This window comes from Lutzomyia longipalpis, chromosome 1 (assembly GCF_024334085.1).
Source record: "Lutzomyia longipalpis isolate SR_M1_2022 chromosome 1, ASM2433408v1".
NCBI lineage: Eukaryota > Metazoa > Arthropoda > Insecta > Diptera > Psychodidae > Lutzomyia > Lutzomyia longipalpis.
The window spans coordinates 12468727-12487785 of record NC_074707.1 but is presented as its reverse complement, the minus strand read 5'-3'; the positions used below and the strand labels follow the sequence as shown (position 1 = coordinate 12487785).

The 19059-nt window shown below is 36.1% G+C and overlaps 1 protein-coding gene and 1 long non-coding RNA gene across 4 annotated transcripts; one reads left to right on the top strand and one right to left on the bottom strand.

The window, feature by feature from the left end:
* The first annotated feature begins 91 nt into the window (after positions 1-91).
* On the top strand, positions 92-5398 carry LOC129788400 (angiotensin-converting enzyme-like). The gene is made up of 6 exons (XM_055824441.1): positions 92-586; positions 1306-1467; positions 1533-2313; positions 2380-3908; positions 3966-4200; positions 4258-5398. Exons 1-6 carry the CDS (start codon positions 347-349, stop codon positions 5121-5123), a joined length of 3813 nt encoding a protein of 1270 aa, XP_055680416.1. The 5' UTR covers positions 92-346; the 3' UTR covers positions 5124-5398.
* Positions 5399-7685: 2287 nt separating this feature from the next.
* Positions 7686-10903, bottom strand: LOC129790602 (uncharacterized). Of its 3 annotated transcripts, XR_008750579.1 has the most exons (5): positions 10024-10903; positions 8852-9908; positions 8365-8424; positions 7878-8161; positions 7686-7795 (listed from the first exon to the last, which is right to left on the bottom strand). It is a non-coding gene; the product is annotated as an uncharacterized LOC129790602 (long non-coding RNA). The 3 variants fall into 3 exon arrangements; XR_008750578.1 differs by having other exon boundaries at positions 7686-8161; XR_008750580.1 differs by having other exon boundaries at positions 7686-8424.
* Between the last annotated feature and the right edge of the window lie 8156 nt (positions 10904-19059).

The window sequence follows — 19059 nt, the reverse complement described above, 5'->3', positions numbered from 1 at the left end:
AAAAACAGTCATCTGATGATGAGTTCACTAAGAGAAGCTTCTCTATATCTAATCAATTTTACCATACATATGTTTTCTCATTTCAGAGCACCAAATATTACCTGACCATCCCAATCAATAATGTGGAATTGGTGGGAGATAATAAATTATTTATTGCATGTTCTTCGAGTGATAATTTGATAAAGTCCCAAAGAAGAATACGCGGGTGGGTATAAAAGAACTCTCTCAGCTCTGAACGTGTGCTAGTCACTAAACTGATCGCTGCAGGTGTGCTTCCAGCTTAATAGGTGCAAAAAGTGTTGTATTCTGTGACAAAATTTAATGTGAACTTTTTTTGTGAGTTGAAATGAGAAGTTTTTGGGGAGGATTTATTGGAGCTGTGATGCTTTTAGCATCACTGCAGCCACTTCAGTCTCTCCCAGCACTCAATGGATCATCTCTGCAACTTCTTGCACTAACTGAGACCGAAATGATGGAGGTTCTCGATAAGTACAACAATGATGCCATTTCTTACTGCAATGCTCAATCATTGGCAAACTGGGACGTTCAGACACACGTCGGTGATCAAACTTATACGCAAATTCAGGTAAAAAAAAAAGAATTCGTGAAAAAAGTCTTCCTCTATCTCAACAGCTTCGAGCTTTAGATAACATTTTTTTACTTTGCGTGAGTGTTTTCTTGTGACACAATACTCTTGAGATAATGAAGGTGCATAAATTTACTGGCTAAAATAATAATCCAATCGTACAGCAAACACTTTTGCACATCTCAAGAAACGTTTTGAAAAAAAAATGTGAATTTTAATGTGTTATCGCAAACAGTTGTACAAACACTTCGTGCGCTAATTTCAACATATTTTCGTTAAATTAAACATAAATTCTAAAGATAGATTAAAAAGAATGTCGGCTCTACGTGAAGTTATGAATGAAGTAATGGAATTTTTCAATAGTACAAAGTTGATAACAACGGACTGGATATCAATTCATTGACTTACACCATCTTTTAATAACTTTCTGAATTGACTGATAGTTCTTTTTTGTTATTTGGAAAAGAGATAAAAGAGTGAAAAAGCGCTTATCTTCAAATTGTAAGATGGAAAATGATTATTCTATAAACTTCTCTTTCATTGCCAGTTTCAATTAGAAGAGCGATATATACCTTCAATGTAGAAAGGATGATAAGATTAGCTTTTAAGAGTAGGGGCGTGTATCAATAAATACATAATATATTATGTATTTTGTGATACAGGATCAATGCGTAATTTAATAAATTTTTAACTAATATTTTTTATTTACCATCTAATAGGTTGAAAAATCCTTGGAATACGCAAACTTCCGTAAGGAGCACTACGACTTGTATTTCAAGGATGCCATAATTGATGACTACACAGATGAAGGTGTGCGAAGACAATTAAAGTTCTTGAAAGATTTAGGATCTTCAGCGATGAGTGATGATGATTTAAAGCAGGTTAATCTTGTTGTTATTCAATTCATTTATCAGAGATGATAAATTACGATGTTTTCTCAATGAAGTTCACAGATACCAGAAATGCCATGACTGCTATATACAATTCCGCCAAAATATGCCCATACACCCAGAGAGATTGTGAAAGTGATCCCAACTTCACAGACTACCTCACACTTGATCCCGAAATTGAGGTTCGCATGGCTGAATCGCGGGACTACGATGAACTCCAATATCTGTGGACGGAATGGCGGGAGAAGTCTGGGAAACTAATGCGTGAAGACTACAAGGAATACGTGAGACTGATAAATTTAATGGCTCAATTGAATGGTTATACGGAAGCTGGAGAAATGTGGCGAGGACGGTACGAGGTGGATAATTTTGAGCAGATGGCCGAAGATCTCTGGGTACAAGTGGAACCTCTCTATAACGAACTCCATACGTATGTTAAGCTAAAATTGGAGCAGATTTACAAAGACAAATTGGATCCACGAGATGAAACAATTCCGGCTCATATCTTGGGAAATATGTGGGCACAGTCATGGTCAAATCTCTACGAAGATCTCAAGCCATTCAAAAATGCAACTCTTGTGGATGTTACCGGGAAGATGTTGGAGCAGGGATATACAATTATGAGAATGTTTGAAGATTCTGATGAATACTACGAGAGTCTTGGCCTCGGAAGGCAAGAGATGAGCTACAATCCACCATCGATTATTGAGAAGCCCGAAGATCGTATCATTGCTTGCCATGCATCTGCTTGGGACTTCTGTAATGGACAAGATTTCCGCATTAAAATGTGCACGAAAATTAACATGAAGGACTACAATACGGTTCATCATGAAATGGGTACAGCATACTTAATTTTTTGTTAATTATATACCTAATTTGTTTCATTAATTTTTTTTTCAATAGGTCACATCAATTACTACCTTCACTACAGGGATCTTCCATTATTGCTGCGTGGTGGAGCCAATCCTGGTTTCCATGAAGCTGTTGGCGATGCTATATCCCTTGCCGTTGAAACACCCCAACACCTTCAACGTATCAACTTGCTGGATGAGTATGCTGACTCAGAAGAAGATAACATCAACGCCTTATTCTCCATGGCTCTTGAAAGGGTAGCCTTCCTTCCATTTGGCTATCTCATCGATAAATGGCGATGGGATGTCTTCCGCAATGCAATTCCTGAGTCACAGTGGAACAGCCACTGGTGGGCACTACGTCGTCGCTACCAAAAGATTTCCCCACCTGTAGAGCGTTCAGAGGAATATTTTGACCCTGGTGCAAAGTATCACATTCCCGCTGACTCGCAGTATATGTCCTACTTTACGGCTCGCATTCTGCAGTTCCAATTCTACAAAGCCATGTGCATTGCTGCTGGACAATACGATGAAAATAATCCTCAGGCACAGCCTCTGCATAAGTGCAACTTTTATCAATCAGTTGCAGCAGGAGATCGATTGAAGGCTGGTCTTCAACTGGGTACTAGTAAGCATTGGTCTGATGCTTTGGAGGCCATTACTGGATCCCGAGTTATGGATGCAAGTCCTCTTATTGAGTACTTCCAACCACTTTATGACTTCCTAAAGGTTGAGAATGAAAATCTACGAAATGAAGCTATGCAAGAGACACTCAGAGAATACAATGTCTTGGCTGCAGAAGAAGCAGCAAAGATGGTTCATGCAAGTTGGGATGTATCAACCAATATTGGTAATACTGCTATTCAAGAGCAATACAATCAGGCAGTGCTGCAAAATGCCCAATTCCATAAAGAAAAGTATGAAGAAATTTTCAGTGGACTCAATCCAGAAGACTATACAGACGAAGATGTTCGGCGTCAGTTGCTCTATCTAACAAAACTGGGCATTAGTATTCTTCCAGAAGAAGATTTAAGTACCCTAACTGCTGCAAAACTTAGAATGGAAAATACCTATTCAGATGCAAAGATTTGCCCCTACACAAAAAGAGACTGCAACGTTGATACAGATCCTGATGCTCTAACATTGGATCCAGAAATTACAAAAGTCATGGCTGAATCTACAGATTACGATGAATTGGAGTACGTTTGGAAGGAATGGCGCGAAAAGAGTGGAAAATTGATGAGAAGCGATTACAAGACGTACATCGATCTGTCCAATAGGGCAGCAACGATGAATGGTTTTGCTGATTACGGAGATATGTGGCGCTTTGAATATGAAGATCCCAACTTTGCCCAAAATATGGAGAATCTCTGGAATCAAGTTGAACCTCTGTACAGCACCCTTCATACCTATGTTCGACACAAATTGATTGATATCTACGGATCGGACAAAGTAAAGGTTGATGAAGATTTAATTCCAGCTCATCTTCTTGGCAATATGTGGGCTCAATCATGGGTGAACCTGTACGATAGAATTAAGCCTTTTGATGCAAGTGTGGTTGATGTTACCCAGAGCTTAGTGGTATGTAATAATCTTCAATTTCTTTGGTTTTATGTTAAAAAAATCAATTTATTTTAGGATGGAGGATATACCGCATTTAGGATGTTTGAGGTTTCCAATGAGTTCTTCATGTCTTTGGGGCTACCTTCAAATGAAATGAGCTATACAGGGCAGTCAATTATTGAAAAACCCACCGATAGGGTCATTACGTGCCACGCTTCAGCCTGGGATTTCATGGATGGTGAAGATTTCCGAGTGAAAATGTGTACCACCATCAATATGGAGGATTTTATCACAGTTCATCATGAAATGGGTATGAAGCAACATTAATGATTATTTCTAATTATACTAACTCGCTAATTCTCTGCAGGGCATATCGCATATTTTATTCTCTACAAGGATCAACCTGTTATCTTCCGCGGAGGTGCTAATCCAGGCTTCCACGAAGCCGTTGGCGATCTCATAGCACTCTCAGTTTCAACTCCAACACATTTGCAAAAGATTGGCCTTCTGCAGAACTACGCTGATACGAGGGAGGACAATATTAATGCCTTATTCCAAATGGCTCTAGAACGTGTGGCTTTTTTGCCATTTGGACTTCTTATTGATAAGTGGCGATGGGAAATCTTCAGTGGAGCCATCCCAGAGTCCAGCTGGAATGCAGAATGGTGGAATATGAGGAAGAGGTATCAGAAAATTGAGCCACCAAATGGAGAAACTCGTGGAGAGGAATTCTTCGATGCTGGTGCCAAATTCCACGTTCCTGCTGACTATAAGTACATGTCCTATTTCGTGGCACATATTTTAGAATTCCAGCTTCACAAAGCCATGTGCATTACTGCTGGGCAGTACAATCCCAACAATCCAACTGCAAATCCCCTCCATAAGTGCGATATTCACAACTCCTTGGAAGTTGGTGAAAAATTGAGAGCAGGTCTCGGATTGGGACTCAGCAAGCACTGGTCTGAAGCCCTAAGGGAGATGACTGGGGAGACAGAACTTAGTGCAGCAGCTCTCCTTGAATACTTCAGCCCTCTGGTTGAGTATCTGCAGGAGGAGAATGAAAAATGGGAGCTAAAGGAAGAAGAAACTAGCAACAGAATCCCCGTAATAGTGGGATCTGTAATTGGATCCCTCCTAGCTGTGTGCCTTATTGGATATGGAATCTATCTCTTCCGGAAAAGGAGGATAGCAAAAAAGCAAATTGGAGAAATAACGCCGGATGAGAAGAATTGAATCCACGTTGTAATAACGGTTAGGCAGTACTAAATGTTTGAAAATACATTTTATGCTATGCAAAAACCAACGAAGCTCCCATTCACCACGAGGCGGTGTTCATAAACGCACTTTGAATCATAACTTCCATTCACAACTAACTAAGAGGCCGCAAGATGTCGGTCAGAGTATTAAGAAAAGCTTCTTGTTGAGAGCATAAAAATTATTTTTCACAGTTTATTAAACAATCATTGTTATGTAAAATATAGCAATAAAATGAAAATTATTAAAAATTAGTCTCTTTTTTTTTAAATAACAATCCAATTAGAGAGAATATTGAAATAATTTTTAGATGCTCCTCGTGCTGAAGAAAATAATTACTTTCTTAAAGTAACATCAATAAAGTAGTAGTCTAAAAATAATTTAACAACCCATTTTTCCATACTTTTTGTTGCAAAAATGTATGTCGTAAGTTCTTTAGTTCCGGTTCACGCAATCTTACACTTCCGATACAATGTGACTCTTTATTTTTGTTTATGCACCTCAAATGCACGATTTTACCTGGCTCAACGCAGTTTTCTTTTTTCTACACTGCAGAACTCAACTAAAATCAATAAAAAATGAATATGAGATAGAGATAAAAAATATGTGGGTAATGTTTAAAAAAAACTAATTAGAAAATATTTTGATTAAATGCACTTGAATGAGCAAAAAATGTTAAACAGAATGCAATAAAAATTTATATAGTGATTCATTATTGGAAGACTTATTTCTCTTAAATAATTTTCATTTTTACCACATTTTTAATGCTTTTATGTATTATTTTATGTAGAAAATTAAAATATAAGACAAATTACTTTTCACAATACATCTCGTGCCAGAACATCATCTCCTTTTCGAACTTTATTCTCTCTTTCATAGCAAATCCATGATACATAAGAGCCTGATAAAATTTGGCGAGGTACCAAGCTTCGTGAGAATTATACCAAAATACCATGTAGGGGATGTAGGGCAGCATGTTAATCATATTTTCACTTTTCTCCAAAATTGGAAAGTTTCGTGGAAAATTATCAAAATGCTTGAATTTTTCATATTTTTCATCTCTCACAATCAGATTTTTCACGTGATATTCATCATTATTATTATTATTTTTTAATAAATATTAAGAGAATGTCAATAAATGTTGTATGATAGATTACATGGAGAGAATTCAGCTGAATATGTAGTCGATTTTTTCTGGTACAAAAAAATCCCCATCATCAAGTTTATCCATGGTATTCATTTGTGTGCTGATGTAGTAAATAACTTTCTTTTGATCTTTTCATGCGTATACTTCTATTACGCTAGAATAACAGCCTTTTTTTGTACAAGAATGTTTTTGAAATTACATGACCACAGATACGCTTTTTTCTCTATCCCTCTCCCTCACTCCCATCTGCAAAATACCACCGAGAATGAAAAATCAAATTTATGCCATTTGCAATTAACAATCTTATATATATTATTTTTTAAAATATGCATACATTTAAGTGTAACAGTATAATTTTATGGTGGGAAATGCGAGGGAAAAATAACACGAGGAAAATCGTCTGGGGGCCCTTTGGGTTTTTATTAAAATTGTAAATGGGGGGAACGCGACGATGATGGGGAATTATGTATATAATGTAGCGTATTGATGAAATAGAGGGCATATAGTCGAAAGAAAATGTTATATTTGTTTATATGCAATGATGCTGTTGGCTCATTTTCATCATTCTGCCATCATATGCACATCAATCGGTCCATCTCCCTATGCTATGTATAAAATATATATTTGCTGCCATCGACTCCGCATGGTTGCACCGCAAGAGCCACGATGTGTGCGTAAATTGTAAAGGAGCTCCTCTTGTCATCGAAATGGCAAAAATCTCTATGGACTTATATGTATGCACATAGTTTATGTGAGTGCCATCGTCATCGATGAAACAAAATACCAGACATTGTGAAGAGAACAAGTTTGGGATCAACGCTGGCAATCTCATGCAGTTGGGTTGGTTTTCATCTTAAAAGCCCCCAACAAGTCGCGCAATGCTCCTCTGCGGTGTGGAAGTTTTTTGGGTGAAAAAAGGCTCAACATTGGCAAAATGGCCATCGACATGGCTATGCCAGGAGCGAGCCAATGCCCAGATCAATGGACTGACCAACAAAAAGTGACTCTCATAATCAAACTGGTTTGCAACTTTTGCTATTGGGTGTGCAAAAATAGCACGAATCTACCACGGCCTGCATGGACACAAACGGATATGACGAAGACGATGAGATAAAATAATAATATGAAATTACAACAACACGGCAGCTCTTGAGGCAGGGCAAAAAAAATTGCGGACAAAACATGAAAATTGCAGCTCCGCTGTCCACAAATAACAGCAAGTACGCCGAGGTAAAGGTATAAGGCGGAGGAAGGCAAAAAAAAAGAGATGTTGAGGCGAAATGAACACAGGCAGCAGCAGCAGCATGAAAAGATGACAGAGCTTCAAGAAATTGAAGAAAATGATCGTTTGGGATACGATGAACCTAAACTGGTTGACGCTAAATAATATCTACATGCTTAGATGTGCTTCAATAGATGTGTAATGAATATTTTCACATGTAGCTTAAAACAGATGAGGCTGACCAAGCTGCATAAATCATCATTCAGGCGGTGTCAATATAGCCTGTGGGGATAAAAGAACACCAAAAACATGCCATTTGCCATGCAGAGAGACACGTAGGTTACATAGGTGGTATGGTACACACCTTGCCAAAATTTCACACCTCATGTGTGCGCAGAGTTCAATGAACATTGGCAAATTCTCTCCTAGATCTCGTGATATTTTTTTTTTTCGTATTTCATACCTATACCTCCATCCGTTCATCCGTCCATCCGTCCAGGTGGAGAGCAACATTGATAGTGCTGTTTCCGTGGCGAGATCCATCCAACATGGTATGGCCGCTATGTTGGCCATAAAAGTTAGTGACTTGTGCACTTTTTGCCTCCAATTGCTCTTTGTTGGCAGAAAATTCAGGAATTCGTCTCAAATCTAAACGTGGTGCATGAGATGCATTATTACATTGTCTAAATAAAAATGTAATGTATGTAGCATCCGTATAGCATCCAAAGCAATTCACTCCCCTATATATGTATAGTATGCTCAAAAGATAGACACGAGTAATTATTTTTATGTGTAAAGGTGAGTGCACATTTTTCATTGCATCGCGCTATATACTAATAATAAAAACTTACCTGTCTAATTGGAGTCATTTTGTTAAATAGTCCCGTTACACCTCAACTGGATTAATTGTGCTGAGGAAAGAGAGAAAATTGGCTTTAACACATTGAAAAAAAGGGTGAAATGGATTTGGTCGAAAAATGATTCGGAATCTTCTCGCCATTGTACATGATTTTATCGCGGTTCACACCCGAGCGAACATGAACCGCGAACCCAAATTCTTTGATCTCGTAAACATCGTGAACTATCACCTATAGTCAAATGTAAAAAAAAACTAACCTATGTTTTTTATTTCGTTAATTTTGAAATGATACCCAATGACGTATCGAGACTTTTATATTTGCTTCTTCAGGTAAAAGAGAAAAGGGAAAAAAACCGCCAAACGCATTTAAGGATGACATCTTTCATTTAAAAAGTACAAGATTCCGATGATTTTTGGTTTGCCACACTCGTATGCCATTAATAATGCGTGCGTCGATTATAACTAAAGAGCACACTTACCATGCTGATCACTAATTGTTGGTAATCCATTAAAGGTGCAGTAACATCCCAAATAAGAGCATTTAACTCCATCCAATGATTTTTCTTTGCCATTTTTTGTTCCTTTTTAGGAAGTTGGCAAAGCAAACCCAATAGCATACATGGCTTTCCCCCTATTATCTAATCACGTTTCAAGTTCATCTGCAGCAGTTACGGTGGAAGTTGTTCCATCTGCACGCCGCGAGAACTCGATATCTTGCATTTGCCATCCCCTTGCTTATAAATTTCTTTACAAACATTCACTCTACGAATTCTACAATTGCATAAATTGTTGTCAAATCATCATCAATTCTTAGATATCCTCCCCACCTTTCGCCCGGGACCCCCCTAGTGTAGCCCATTCTCAAAGTCAATGCTGTAGCTGTTTGGGCACACTCTGGTGGGTTCGGTGTGTTTGTGTTCTCATCACAACCAGCGAATGGTGTGACGCCAAAGGGCCCAAAAGTGCGGGGTAAATGGGGGACAAGAGGGAGGCATAAACCGCGGTGCTGAACAGCATTTTCGCATTGGCAGCAATCTTCCGTCGAGTCTTTCGCTCCAACATTTCGTGGGCTCTCTTGCATTGTGTGTGCGACTTCAAAAACAATTTTAAGCGCTCGAAAATCTATTTTTAAAATTTCATCCACTGCAGGGGCCGACCTTGAGTGCGGCCAACGACCATTTGGCCGGTTGGTTCGGTTTGGCATGTTGTTGGTTCGCTGATTCTCATCAGGCTGGTGGCGATGGAGCCTGCCCAACAAGATAGTCGGTTTGGTTGGGCGCTCTCAAAAATATTTGTGCTCACAGCATAATATAAGAATTTTTTTTTGCACAAGAACCGACTGGAGCCACCAGCTCTTCGGCTTGGACTTTTCTTCATCATCTTGTCTCATAATATTTTTTTCTCCTGCATGCCTTACGTTCCCCCCGAAGACCCTACATTGCATATATGTACATACATATTTACAGTATATATGTGTGGTACAATATTTCATGTTCAGCGAATCGGGAAGAAACTGTGGCATCAATTTTTGTGCAACTGAAAAAAGTATAACAATAATAATAAGAGATAAAGGAGGGGATAGGGTGCAAAAATTGCAAGATTACTTGGCTGACCTTTCTTGCAAATTGCTCACACACTGAACTGAACTCACCAAGCACGCTAATCTTCCAATTTGGCGCAATTCGCATTTCGCGCTCATCGCTCTGACACTGACCGGCGCAATGTTTCTTCGCGGCTCCCAAGTCCGGACCGATAAACTAGCCATATAGCAAAAATGCGGCAAAGTGACCTCGCCGCCTGGCAAAAATGAACAGAGAATTTGGCGAACTCATGGGGCGGTCAGTGACCTTCTTCCAACTTCGACTGTGTTTGCTGCTCAAGTTTGCAACGCTGTGCAAAGCCAATAAAAGTGATTCTTGTGTGTATGAAATGAGGCGCGCGGCTCAAAGCAAAAGTCACTCGCCACTTTGCCAATTTACCAACATACCGAAAAACCACGCCGTGCACCAACACACCGCCGTTGCCACAGAAAATTTTAAACACTCACACACTTTTTTGCACACGCGCAACGCATTGTTGGGCCGCTTCTTTTTTCGGCCGATGCCTCCAGCAACTGGAACGGGGGTTCGGGGGCCCGGGCGGTCGTGGTGTGCAAGACGAATGGCGAAAAGATGAAATAAGGCATGGTGGGGTGCAGTGCCAGGAGGGTACCACATTGTGCCCACCATATGGTTTCTCTTTGCGCGTCAATGTCTGATGAGATTCGCGAATTCCCATGAAAGCCGGTTATTGTTTTTGGAAGCGGACGCTCTCCACGCAATTTGCTTTTGTGATGCCAATTTGCTCCCTTGGCACTTCTTCTTCACTGCAAAACAGCCCAGTCCCGGACCTATGCCAACTGCCGCCAACTTTCGATTTCGGCTTCCACCCAGTTTTTTTTGGCACTGACCTGCCTCAATATAAACGCGGCACTCACAACAACAGTCTTGATACCATCAAAAGAGTGGGGAACACTCCAATTTTGGCGGTCTGCTCCAAGTTTGGAGTTAATACACTCTGCAAATTTTTTTTCACCTTTATGATTTATGGGTTTATTTCAAGGATGTTATGTACTTACATAAATATGAACACAGGTTTATGTCAATTTTATTAATCTTAAAATGTAATAAATGTTAAAATCATGAAAATAATGTCTTTTTTTGAAATTTAATCAAAAAATTATACCAAAAATTGTTTCTTTTGCTCGTTTTTATCCATTTTGTTTTGGACAAGGTTTAAAGAAATATGAAAACTCTGGGAGAAAGCTTTTAATATATGTCATGTTTTCCTTGCTGTATTAAAAACGTAAGGTTGCTTATTCCTATTTTATTTTTATTTAATATTATACAAAAGAGTTTTAGATATAAAACTCAATGTCACCTACTGATCCTTAACTCTTTAATAATCCTAAAAAATCAATAGGCCGTTTGTTGTAGAAATATTATTTTTGAGTTTAATTGATGAGCTCGTAATAAAGGCGTTTTAAGTCTAAAATTGAAAATTAACGAATTTGATATATATTTTTTTGTTTTTTGATAATATCTTGTAATTCCTCAAGGATGTTCTTTTATGATCGTAAAGTACTCAGGAATTACCAAGCATAGTTCATCAATGTTTATGAATCAATTAACAAAAATAACTTTAACAAAAAAATAGGAAATTTTAAAGAAAAGATATCATTTATCCTAAAGTCCTTAAATGGTTAAAAATAATTAACATAATTTTGTAGAATCTTTCAAATAAAATTTTGCAGTGTAATTGATAGGAAAATTGATATAAAATTCTCGTAGAAATTGAATGCGAAAAAAGTTCCTCCATCGCTCCAAGGGCAGGGCTACCTACAAGTAATGTTTTGTACCTACCTACATATAGACATGATTAGCTCCCGGGGGCATTTTGCAGATTTTCAAGAGAGACGACAAAATGATGGTCATTAAGGAGCATTTAGGTGGAATTCAAGAATAATAAAGCACTATGAGATGACCAAGAACTTGACAAACAAGATGCCAAGCCATTCGCATTATTAGCCCCTTATTCGCGAGGCGTCCACCACCATCCGGGGTGTACAAGAAGGTTGATCGAATTATTTGTGAATTCACACACTTGAACCATGATTTCCACTTTTCATTTAAGATATTCAATGTGTCTTCTTATAGTGGTGTAAAAGGCATTAAACTTTGACCATCTCACCAGGGATATATGTATATCTTCGTTGTGCCGTATGTATGAACATTATATATGTAGGTAGGTATATATAGTGATTCCATATAACAATGTCTATCCGTCCATTCCTTGGCAATTGTCAAACAAAACAAGAAGAATCATCCAGAATGATCGTCAGTAGTTTGCAGAGGAGAGTTACTTGGTAATTTCAGTTTCTTGAGCACCTCAATACAAAACGGAATGTTGTCGCATTTGTGATGCCTGGCCATGATTGATTCCGTGGGTCAGTTTTTGTTCATTTCCACCATTATAATTCCATGTATTTGTGCAAAGTTTCTTTCTCATTCTTTATGTGGTTAACAACTTCAACATTTTATTGGTACAAGTTGTTTTCTTATCAATATAGCCGAAGAGTAAAGTGACTTACACAAAAGATTTCTTTCATCTTGCTCCCCTTTTTTTGTACAATCCGCCACAAGATTTGCTTTTTTAGTCCTCCTATATTGCACACTGACTTTTCTTCACTCAATTTCTCTCTTACTCGCGGAGAGATACACACAAAAATACGAACATAAAGGGTATATACGACAATGAAAACCAATTTGATAAATTCAATTACAAAATGCATTTTTGTTCTCTTTTTTCTTGCATTTCATACAATATGCGAATGAATATTCATTTCAATTCGTCTTATCGCTAATATCTAAAAATAATCTTTTAAAAAATAAAAGAAGAAAATGTTGGCTAAGTGCATGGCTATATGACTTTTGTACACACTATGCTAATATTTTATTTAGTGTGGTATCTCCACACTGAGCGACTACTAGCCGGTGAGTGCTGGGACAGGCATTTAAACAGTTCTTGTCAAGTAGTGGGAGGACATCCAATCTATCTAATTGCTATGCAAAATAAATATTTGGTCTGTCAATCATTGTTCAAACGATTTGAGATATGTGTTTCAATATCTGTGCAAAGTACTGTCTTGTCACTATATATGAACTATTGATTGTGATTGCTAAGGAAGTCTTCCACTTCAATCTCAATTTTAAATCCATTCTCTTCAATAAAAAAAAACTTTATCCACAACTACTGTTTAAATTACTTTATATATTTCAAAATTTAATATAAATAGAAAAATAGTAAAATGACAATGAAAGAAAAACTAGAAGAACATCAACAATACGCGCCTTTTTGAAAGTAAATGAGAAAAGAATCAAATTACTAACGCGGGATGTACATAAATATACCTACATACATATTTCTGTGAGACGCAATTTCCTTTTACTTGGCCATTTCTTTGGTGCAAGATTCAATTCTCCAACATATACCTTCACCCTTCCATCCCATTCCAAAGCATCTAATCTTCATTATCAACAAGGCCCCACACATAATTCTCCTCACGCATAAGCCAACCCCTCATTATGTACGTTTGTGAAAATCTATATTCACACTGCTTATAATGCATGCGTGGATGCATTGTTAATATTACATAAGCTGCACATTCTGACAAATAGGGAGAATATAGAATTAAATCGTAAAATTAAGTTCACCCTAATTGTATTTCCGTCAGATTACAATTTTTGCCCATAAAAACATTTTTTTTTTGAACTATTGCATCATTACCATTTTTAATAATTCATACTCTGAAAAAAATAGTTTGTAGCGAGGTTTGTCAAAGTTTGTTAAAGGATATTAATTTGGAGGTAAATATGAAATTCAACAAACATAGTTTGTATTTAGAGATTATTGGTTGTAAAATGTTTGTAAATTGAGGGAAAAAAACAAAAAAGTACAAACTTTAACAAACCTTTTACAATTTTTTGCAAACAAATTTTAATAAATTTGGAATAGCAAACTTTTTACAAACATTACAAACATGTTTGTATGCACGTTTGTTTATAAAATCAAACATTAACAAACATTTTTGATAAAGCTTGTTAAAAGGTTTGTTATTTTAATCCATTAACAAGCTTAAACAAACAATTTTGAAACAGTTTGTTGATGGTTTGTTATTTGGGTACTTTTTCATTAGAAAAAGAAAAAATGGACGCCGTTTAAGAAAAGTGCAAAAAAACCAGAAAAAATGAATAATTTGTGAAATATGGAGGTTTCATGAAGAATCTCCAACTTCATCAATTGTGTGTGGAGTTTAGGATTTTTTAAGCAGATAAATCATACTGAAAGGTAAGTTATTTAAAGATAGCCTAAATCTTTTATGGAATCATTCTCGAATTAATCATTCTGTTTATTTGCAGATAATGGAATAACTATGGAATTCCTGAAGAGAGACATCAGTGTAATTTTCATCCACGCAAACATTACGGTGAAATTCTGCCGGGAATAGAGGAAGCAGCAGTACGTCCGAAAACCTTCGGAAGCACCGCAGAACCCCAAACCCTTATAAGTTTTTCTTAAAAGTAAATAAAATTGATAATTTTTATTTAAAAGGATGTCTTTTATTTTAAAAGTTACAAAATAAAATAAACAAACTTGTAATAGCTTGCTAAGGTTTGTAAGGAGCGCTATGCGAATTTTTATACAAATTTTTACAAACAATAACAAACTTTTACAAACATGGATATTTTATTTTGAAATAACAAACTTGGAGATTAAAAAGTAATCTCCTTTGACAAAAAAGGGCTTTGACTCCTTTTCACTTCCATGTTTGTTAAAAAATGTATGGGAGTTACAAACTTTGACAAACTCAAATACAAACTATTTTTTTCAGAGTACAAGATAGTTGCTCCATCTAATCACTCTTTTTTTCTTCCCTCACTCACTGTGTCTACTTATACCGTATAGGTAGGTACGTGGAATGTGCGTATGTATTCAGCATGAAAACAATAAAACTTTTATCATTCAGCTGAGTTTTTAACTTGAACTTCATACGCTGTAATTGTGATACATCCCAATAAATAATTTCATATTAAAGTAAATTGCGGAGAAGATGGCGTGAGTAGGGTATATAAGATTAGTGCCATCTAAATTCTTGGAAGAATTAATTCGCTATTATCATCATTCATCATCACACCCATACAACATACGTCTTGTTCTTTGAGCATTTTAAGAAAATCATACACTTTATTTTACACAATATATAGTGCATACAGAGGTGTTGTTCTTTGCACGAAAATTATTTTGTACTGTGTTTGTGTGTTTTATGCAATTTTCAAGAGAACTTTGCAACATTTGAAATTACATTAACCGCATAAAAGCTCATGCGATACAGCATCTTGAAATTTATCTCTTTATATAATTCTTTTCTTTGATTTATTCTTCCATCTCATTATTAATATAATTAATAGAAACTAGATCCGTATTATTAAATTCAAGATTAACGTTTTTTGAAATTTTCCAAAGTTTCAAGAAGAACTTTAAAGCATAGAGCAGCATAATTTATATAAGGTGCATGTTTAAAGAATGCAAACTCCGTCAAAAAATGTTTCTTTGCACAAAAAACAGTTCATACTTACTTTTTGTGTGCAAAAAGATACATACACACAGCTCAAAATTATGTATCTCTTCTCAGGAGTTTACAATGAGTTTGCGAGGATTTCTTCTCCTCTTTCACGCAGTCTTATGTACTTTTTGCAATTTTTTGCGAATCAGCAGAATATTAGATGGGTACGGATGGAAAATTTTTGTATATTTTCCAGCAAAGAAAAGGAAATTTTCGACGTTACATTTTTTTTCACCACACAGGAGTACGACCCAATCACAAAAGTTTTCTCTACGCATGTAAGCAGAGAGTGACGACAAAAATATATATATGGAGAAAGAGAAGTAACGAACATAAACAGAGAGAGGAAAAAACTATATACCAAAAAGACTTGGGCTTAGGTCAATGAACCTGTCTCAATTCTTACTTCGTTGGGATAGGTTTTGTACACGAAATCTACTCATTTCGACCAACTTTTGCCAGCACAGCTATAATTACGTTAAAAATTTATTCATGCGTTCTTTTTTTTTTTTTTCAACCAGCAAATAGGAGCAGGTTGAAATGGCAATTTGAAGAGTATTTTTCCCTATCCTCTTCAAATCGCCATTATCCTTTATCTCCGTCCATTTTTTTTTCAGCCCAACTCTATATTGCAAGGGGTGATTTTTTTTGGAAAATAAACTACATATATGTAGGTATATATGTACATACAATATTATTCAGAATCGTGTAACTCTACAGAATTACTGTTGTTTTTCCAACAAAATTTCATTGCATTTCGAATATATAATTTCTTTGTCGTGCGAATTGTCTTTTCTGAAACACTGCGTAATTAACATGACATATGTTTTTCTTTCACTTAAATATTAATAAGCCTGTGCACTCCGTCTTGCCTTTCATTCACACATACGTGTGACGAAAAACGAAGAGTTACACACTCTAATAAGTTATAAAAAAATATATAATTGACGGTGAGATGTGTGACACTCATGAGCAAATAAATTACATCCTGAATATTATTGAAGACATTCTGTTGCACTCAAACCTGTCCAACGGAGCATTTTAATCTGCGAGTCCAAATAAAACTGGATGGTTTCCGCGATGGGAAAGAGTGGTGTTGCCAATATGTAGAAAATTCTAGTCATTTTGTCCAAGCAGTCTATTATGGTTGATATATACAGTGATGGACCATGCAAAAGGTGCAGCTGTAAGTATTTTTTCCTTACTTTTTTATCCAAAATGTTTGCGATTAATAAAAAATAAGGATGTTACCGATGTTACGCACTGTTAGAGAACTTTACAAAATAAAGTATTTTTAACGGTTTTAGTTACCTACGTTACCTATTAATTAAAGTGTTTTACGAAATCGATTAAAGAATTAAATTCTTGGCGATTGTTTCAAAAAGAAATAAAATATTTAAAGAAAATTAACGTCCTACTAATCCCTTTCTTGTGAAAATTATATAATTTTCTCTTTACTTTCCTGGAAAACTATCACGCTTCTCAGAATTCTAAATAACGAATTTTCCTTATTTATTGTGTTTCACAATTCCTTTTAAGTTGTTTTATTTTCATGACCCAAAATCGTATTAAAAGATCTCTTTAGTTACACGTTTAAAGGGAAAAAAATGACAATAATGACGTCATCTTTGAGGATTTTGATATTGTTCCTTTTTTAATCGTTTATACCAAGATTATTCGTGTCCCGATTATTCCTCGAATAAGGGGGTTTCCCTATACAAAGCAGGAATGTAATCTTCTTTTAAAACTTATGAACTGAAAATTTACTAACAAAATTCTGCGTTGATCATATATTTAATAAATATTAACAGAAGAATTTGTAAAGAATTAAATTATAATTTTTCTTGACTTTTCAAGGCATGTGATGCAATGCAAAAGCCCACAACTGTGCAATGAATGATGTGTGAACTGTGTGTGAATGTATCATGGAGATGAAGCAATGGATGTTCAATACGAGAGTACGAAAATTTTTAGGGACGTATAACGTATGTGGAATTGGCATTTTAAATACAACGTTAATTGCTTTATTATCTAAAGTGATCAATCATTCGCTCGAGAGTGAATTGAGAAAAGAAAAGGAAGTAAAAGATCAAAATTGTATTTCGTGTAGCGAAAATAATGTTCATTATAATGAATGCTATATAGCATATAATAAAAGTTTAATGGAATTTTGAGTCAGTGACCGATTACATTTTGAACTTGGATTATTATTCTTCGTCTTCTGAAAGGCTCAATCTGTTCTCTTGATCACCACCATGGGTATATGTGTGTTACATGGCACTTCCATTGCAATCATCTTCGCGTTGCACTTCTTTCAGCCAATATAGAAGGCATCAGATATTTAAACTTTGAGCCATAACAAAAATTATATATAGCAATATCTGCATTTCTATGGCATTCCTATTGCACCCGTGGCTTTTTTGTGTGACTCGCGATCATGATGTATTAGAAAAATTCATCAATTTGCAGCAGGGTGAAGAAACGGATGGGGATTGAATGGTGGAAAAAGCTCTTAGAATTAGATAGGAATGCATCGAGTTTTAGATGCCAAAGTTAGTTGAGAATTATTCATTAGTTGTGAAAGGTGGCAAAAATTCTTATACATACCCAATGTAGATGCTGGGAAGCCAATAAAATTTCTATCATGACTCCGTCATCTTTATTACCGCAATCTCCAATATTGGATAGAGTACTACGCGGATGAATAAATGTCCATAATGCAAGAATAGTCGACACATTTTGACGTTGTTTGTCCAAATGGTGAGTATAAGAATTATATATATATATTTATTTTTTTCCATTTAAAGATGAAAGTTGATTTTAGAAATGACTGGATGTTTTTTTTGTTGTTGTTTATAAAATGACAGCGAGCGAGAGCTTTTTCATGCCAAATCGCCACTCAATGTCCGAATGTGGGATTTCCCCCCAACTTTAATTTCCCATTTCAATTTCAAACTAACTTTTCTAAATACAAAAATGTATATAAAAACAATAGCTTTGTGCATATTCTCGCATAGAATTTTTCAGCATTATTTTTTTTCCGCGGAGAGATAGGCAATGTCGATAAACATTTCATTGTACTGCGAACGGTGTGTGGTATTCAATATTATGGTGGGATGTCATGTAAAGAAAAATTGAAATTTTCCAAACAATCCCAAATAGCAATGGGTAAATATTGTCCGAACTAGTAAATTGTAAAATGTAAAGCGCAAACAGCTGCAAGTTCATTTACGTTCGTGTTCCAAATGCTTTGGTGCGGCTTTAGATGCTTTGCTGTCGCATATTGGTTTAGTTTGAATGCAAAAAAAAAGACACAGCAGGGAGAACCTGCGAAAATGGACAAATATAGACTGTCACTGTTCTACATAAGCACGATAGGAGAGCAAAAATTGTGCTGAGTTGACAACTCTTTTTTTTTTGCACAGCCCGTGAATCTCTTTTGTTCTCTGGCGAGCTGTTGAAATTCGAATAAAATGCAGAATGTTGATCTTTTTGTCACAAACAAAATTAACAGCGAGAATTGTT

Excerpts from the sequence above, each read along its gene's own strand:
- LOC129788400 (XM_055824441.1), top strand. The coding sequence starts at position 347 with ATGAGAAGTTTTTGGGGAGGATTTATTGGAGCTGTGATGCTTTTAGCA. Across the intron at positions 587-1,305 it reads AAACTTATACGCAAATTCAG|GTTGAAAAATCCTTGGAATA; the intron begins GTAAAAAAAAAA and ends ACCATCTAATAG. Across the intron at positions 4,201-4,257 it reads CACAGTTCATCATGAAATGG|GGCATATCGCATATTTTATT; the intron begins GTATGAAGCAAC and ends AATTCTCTGCAG.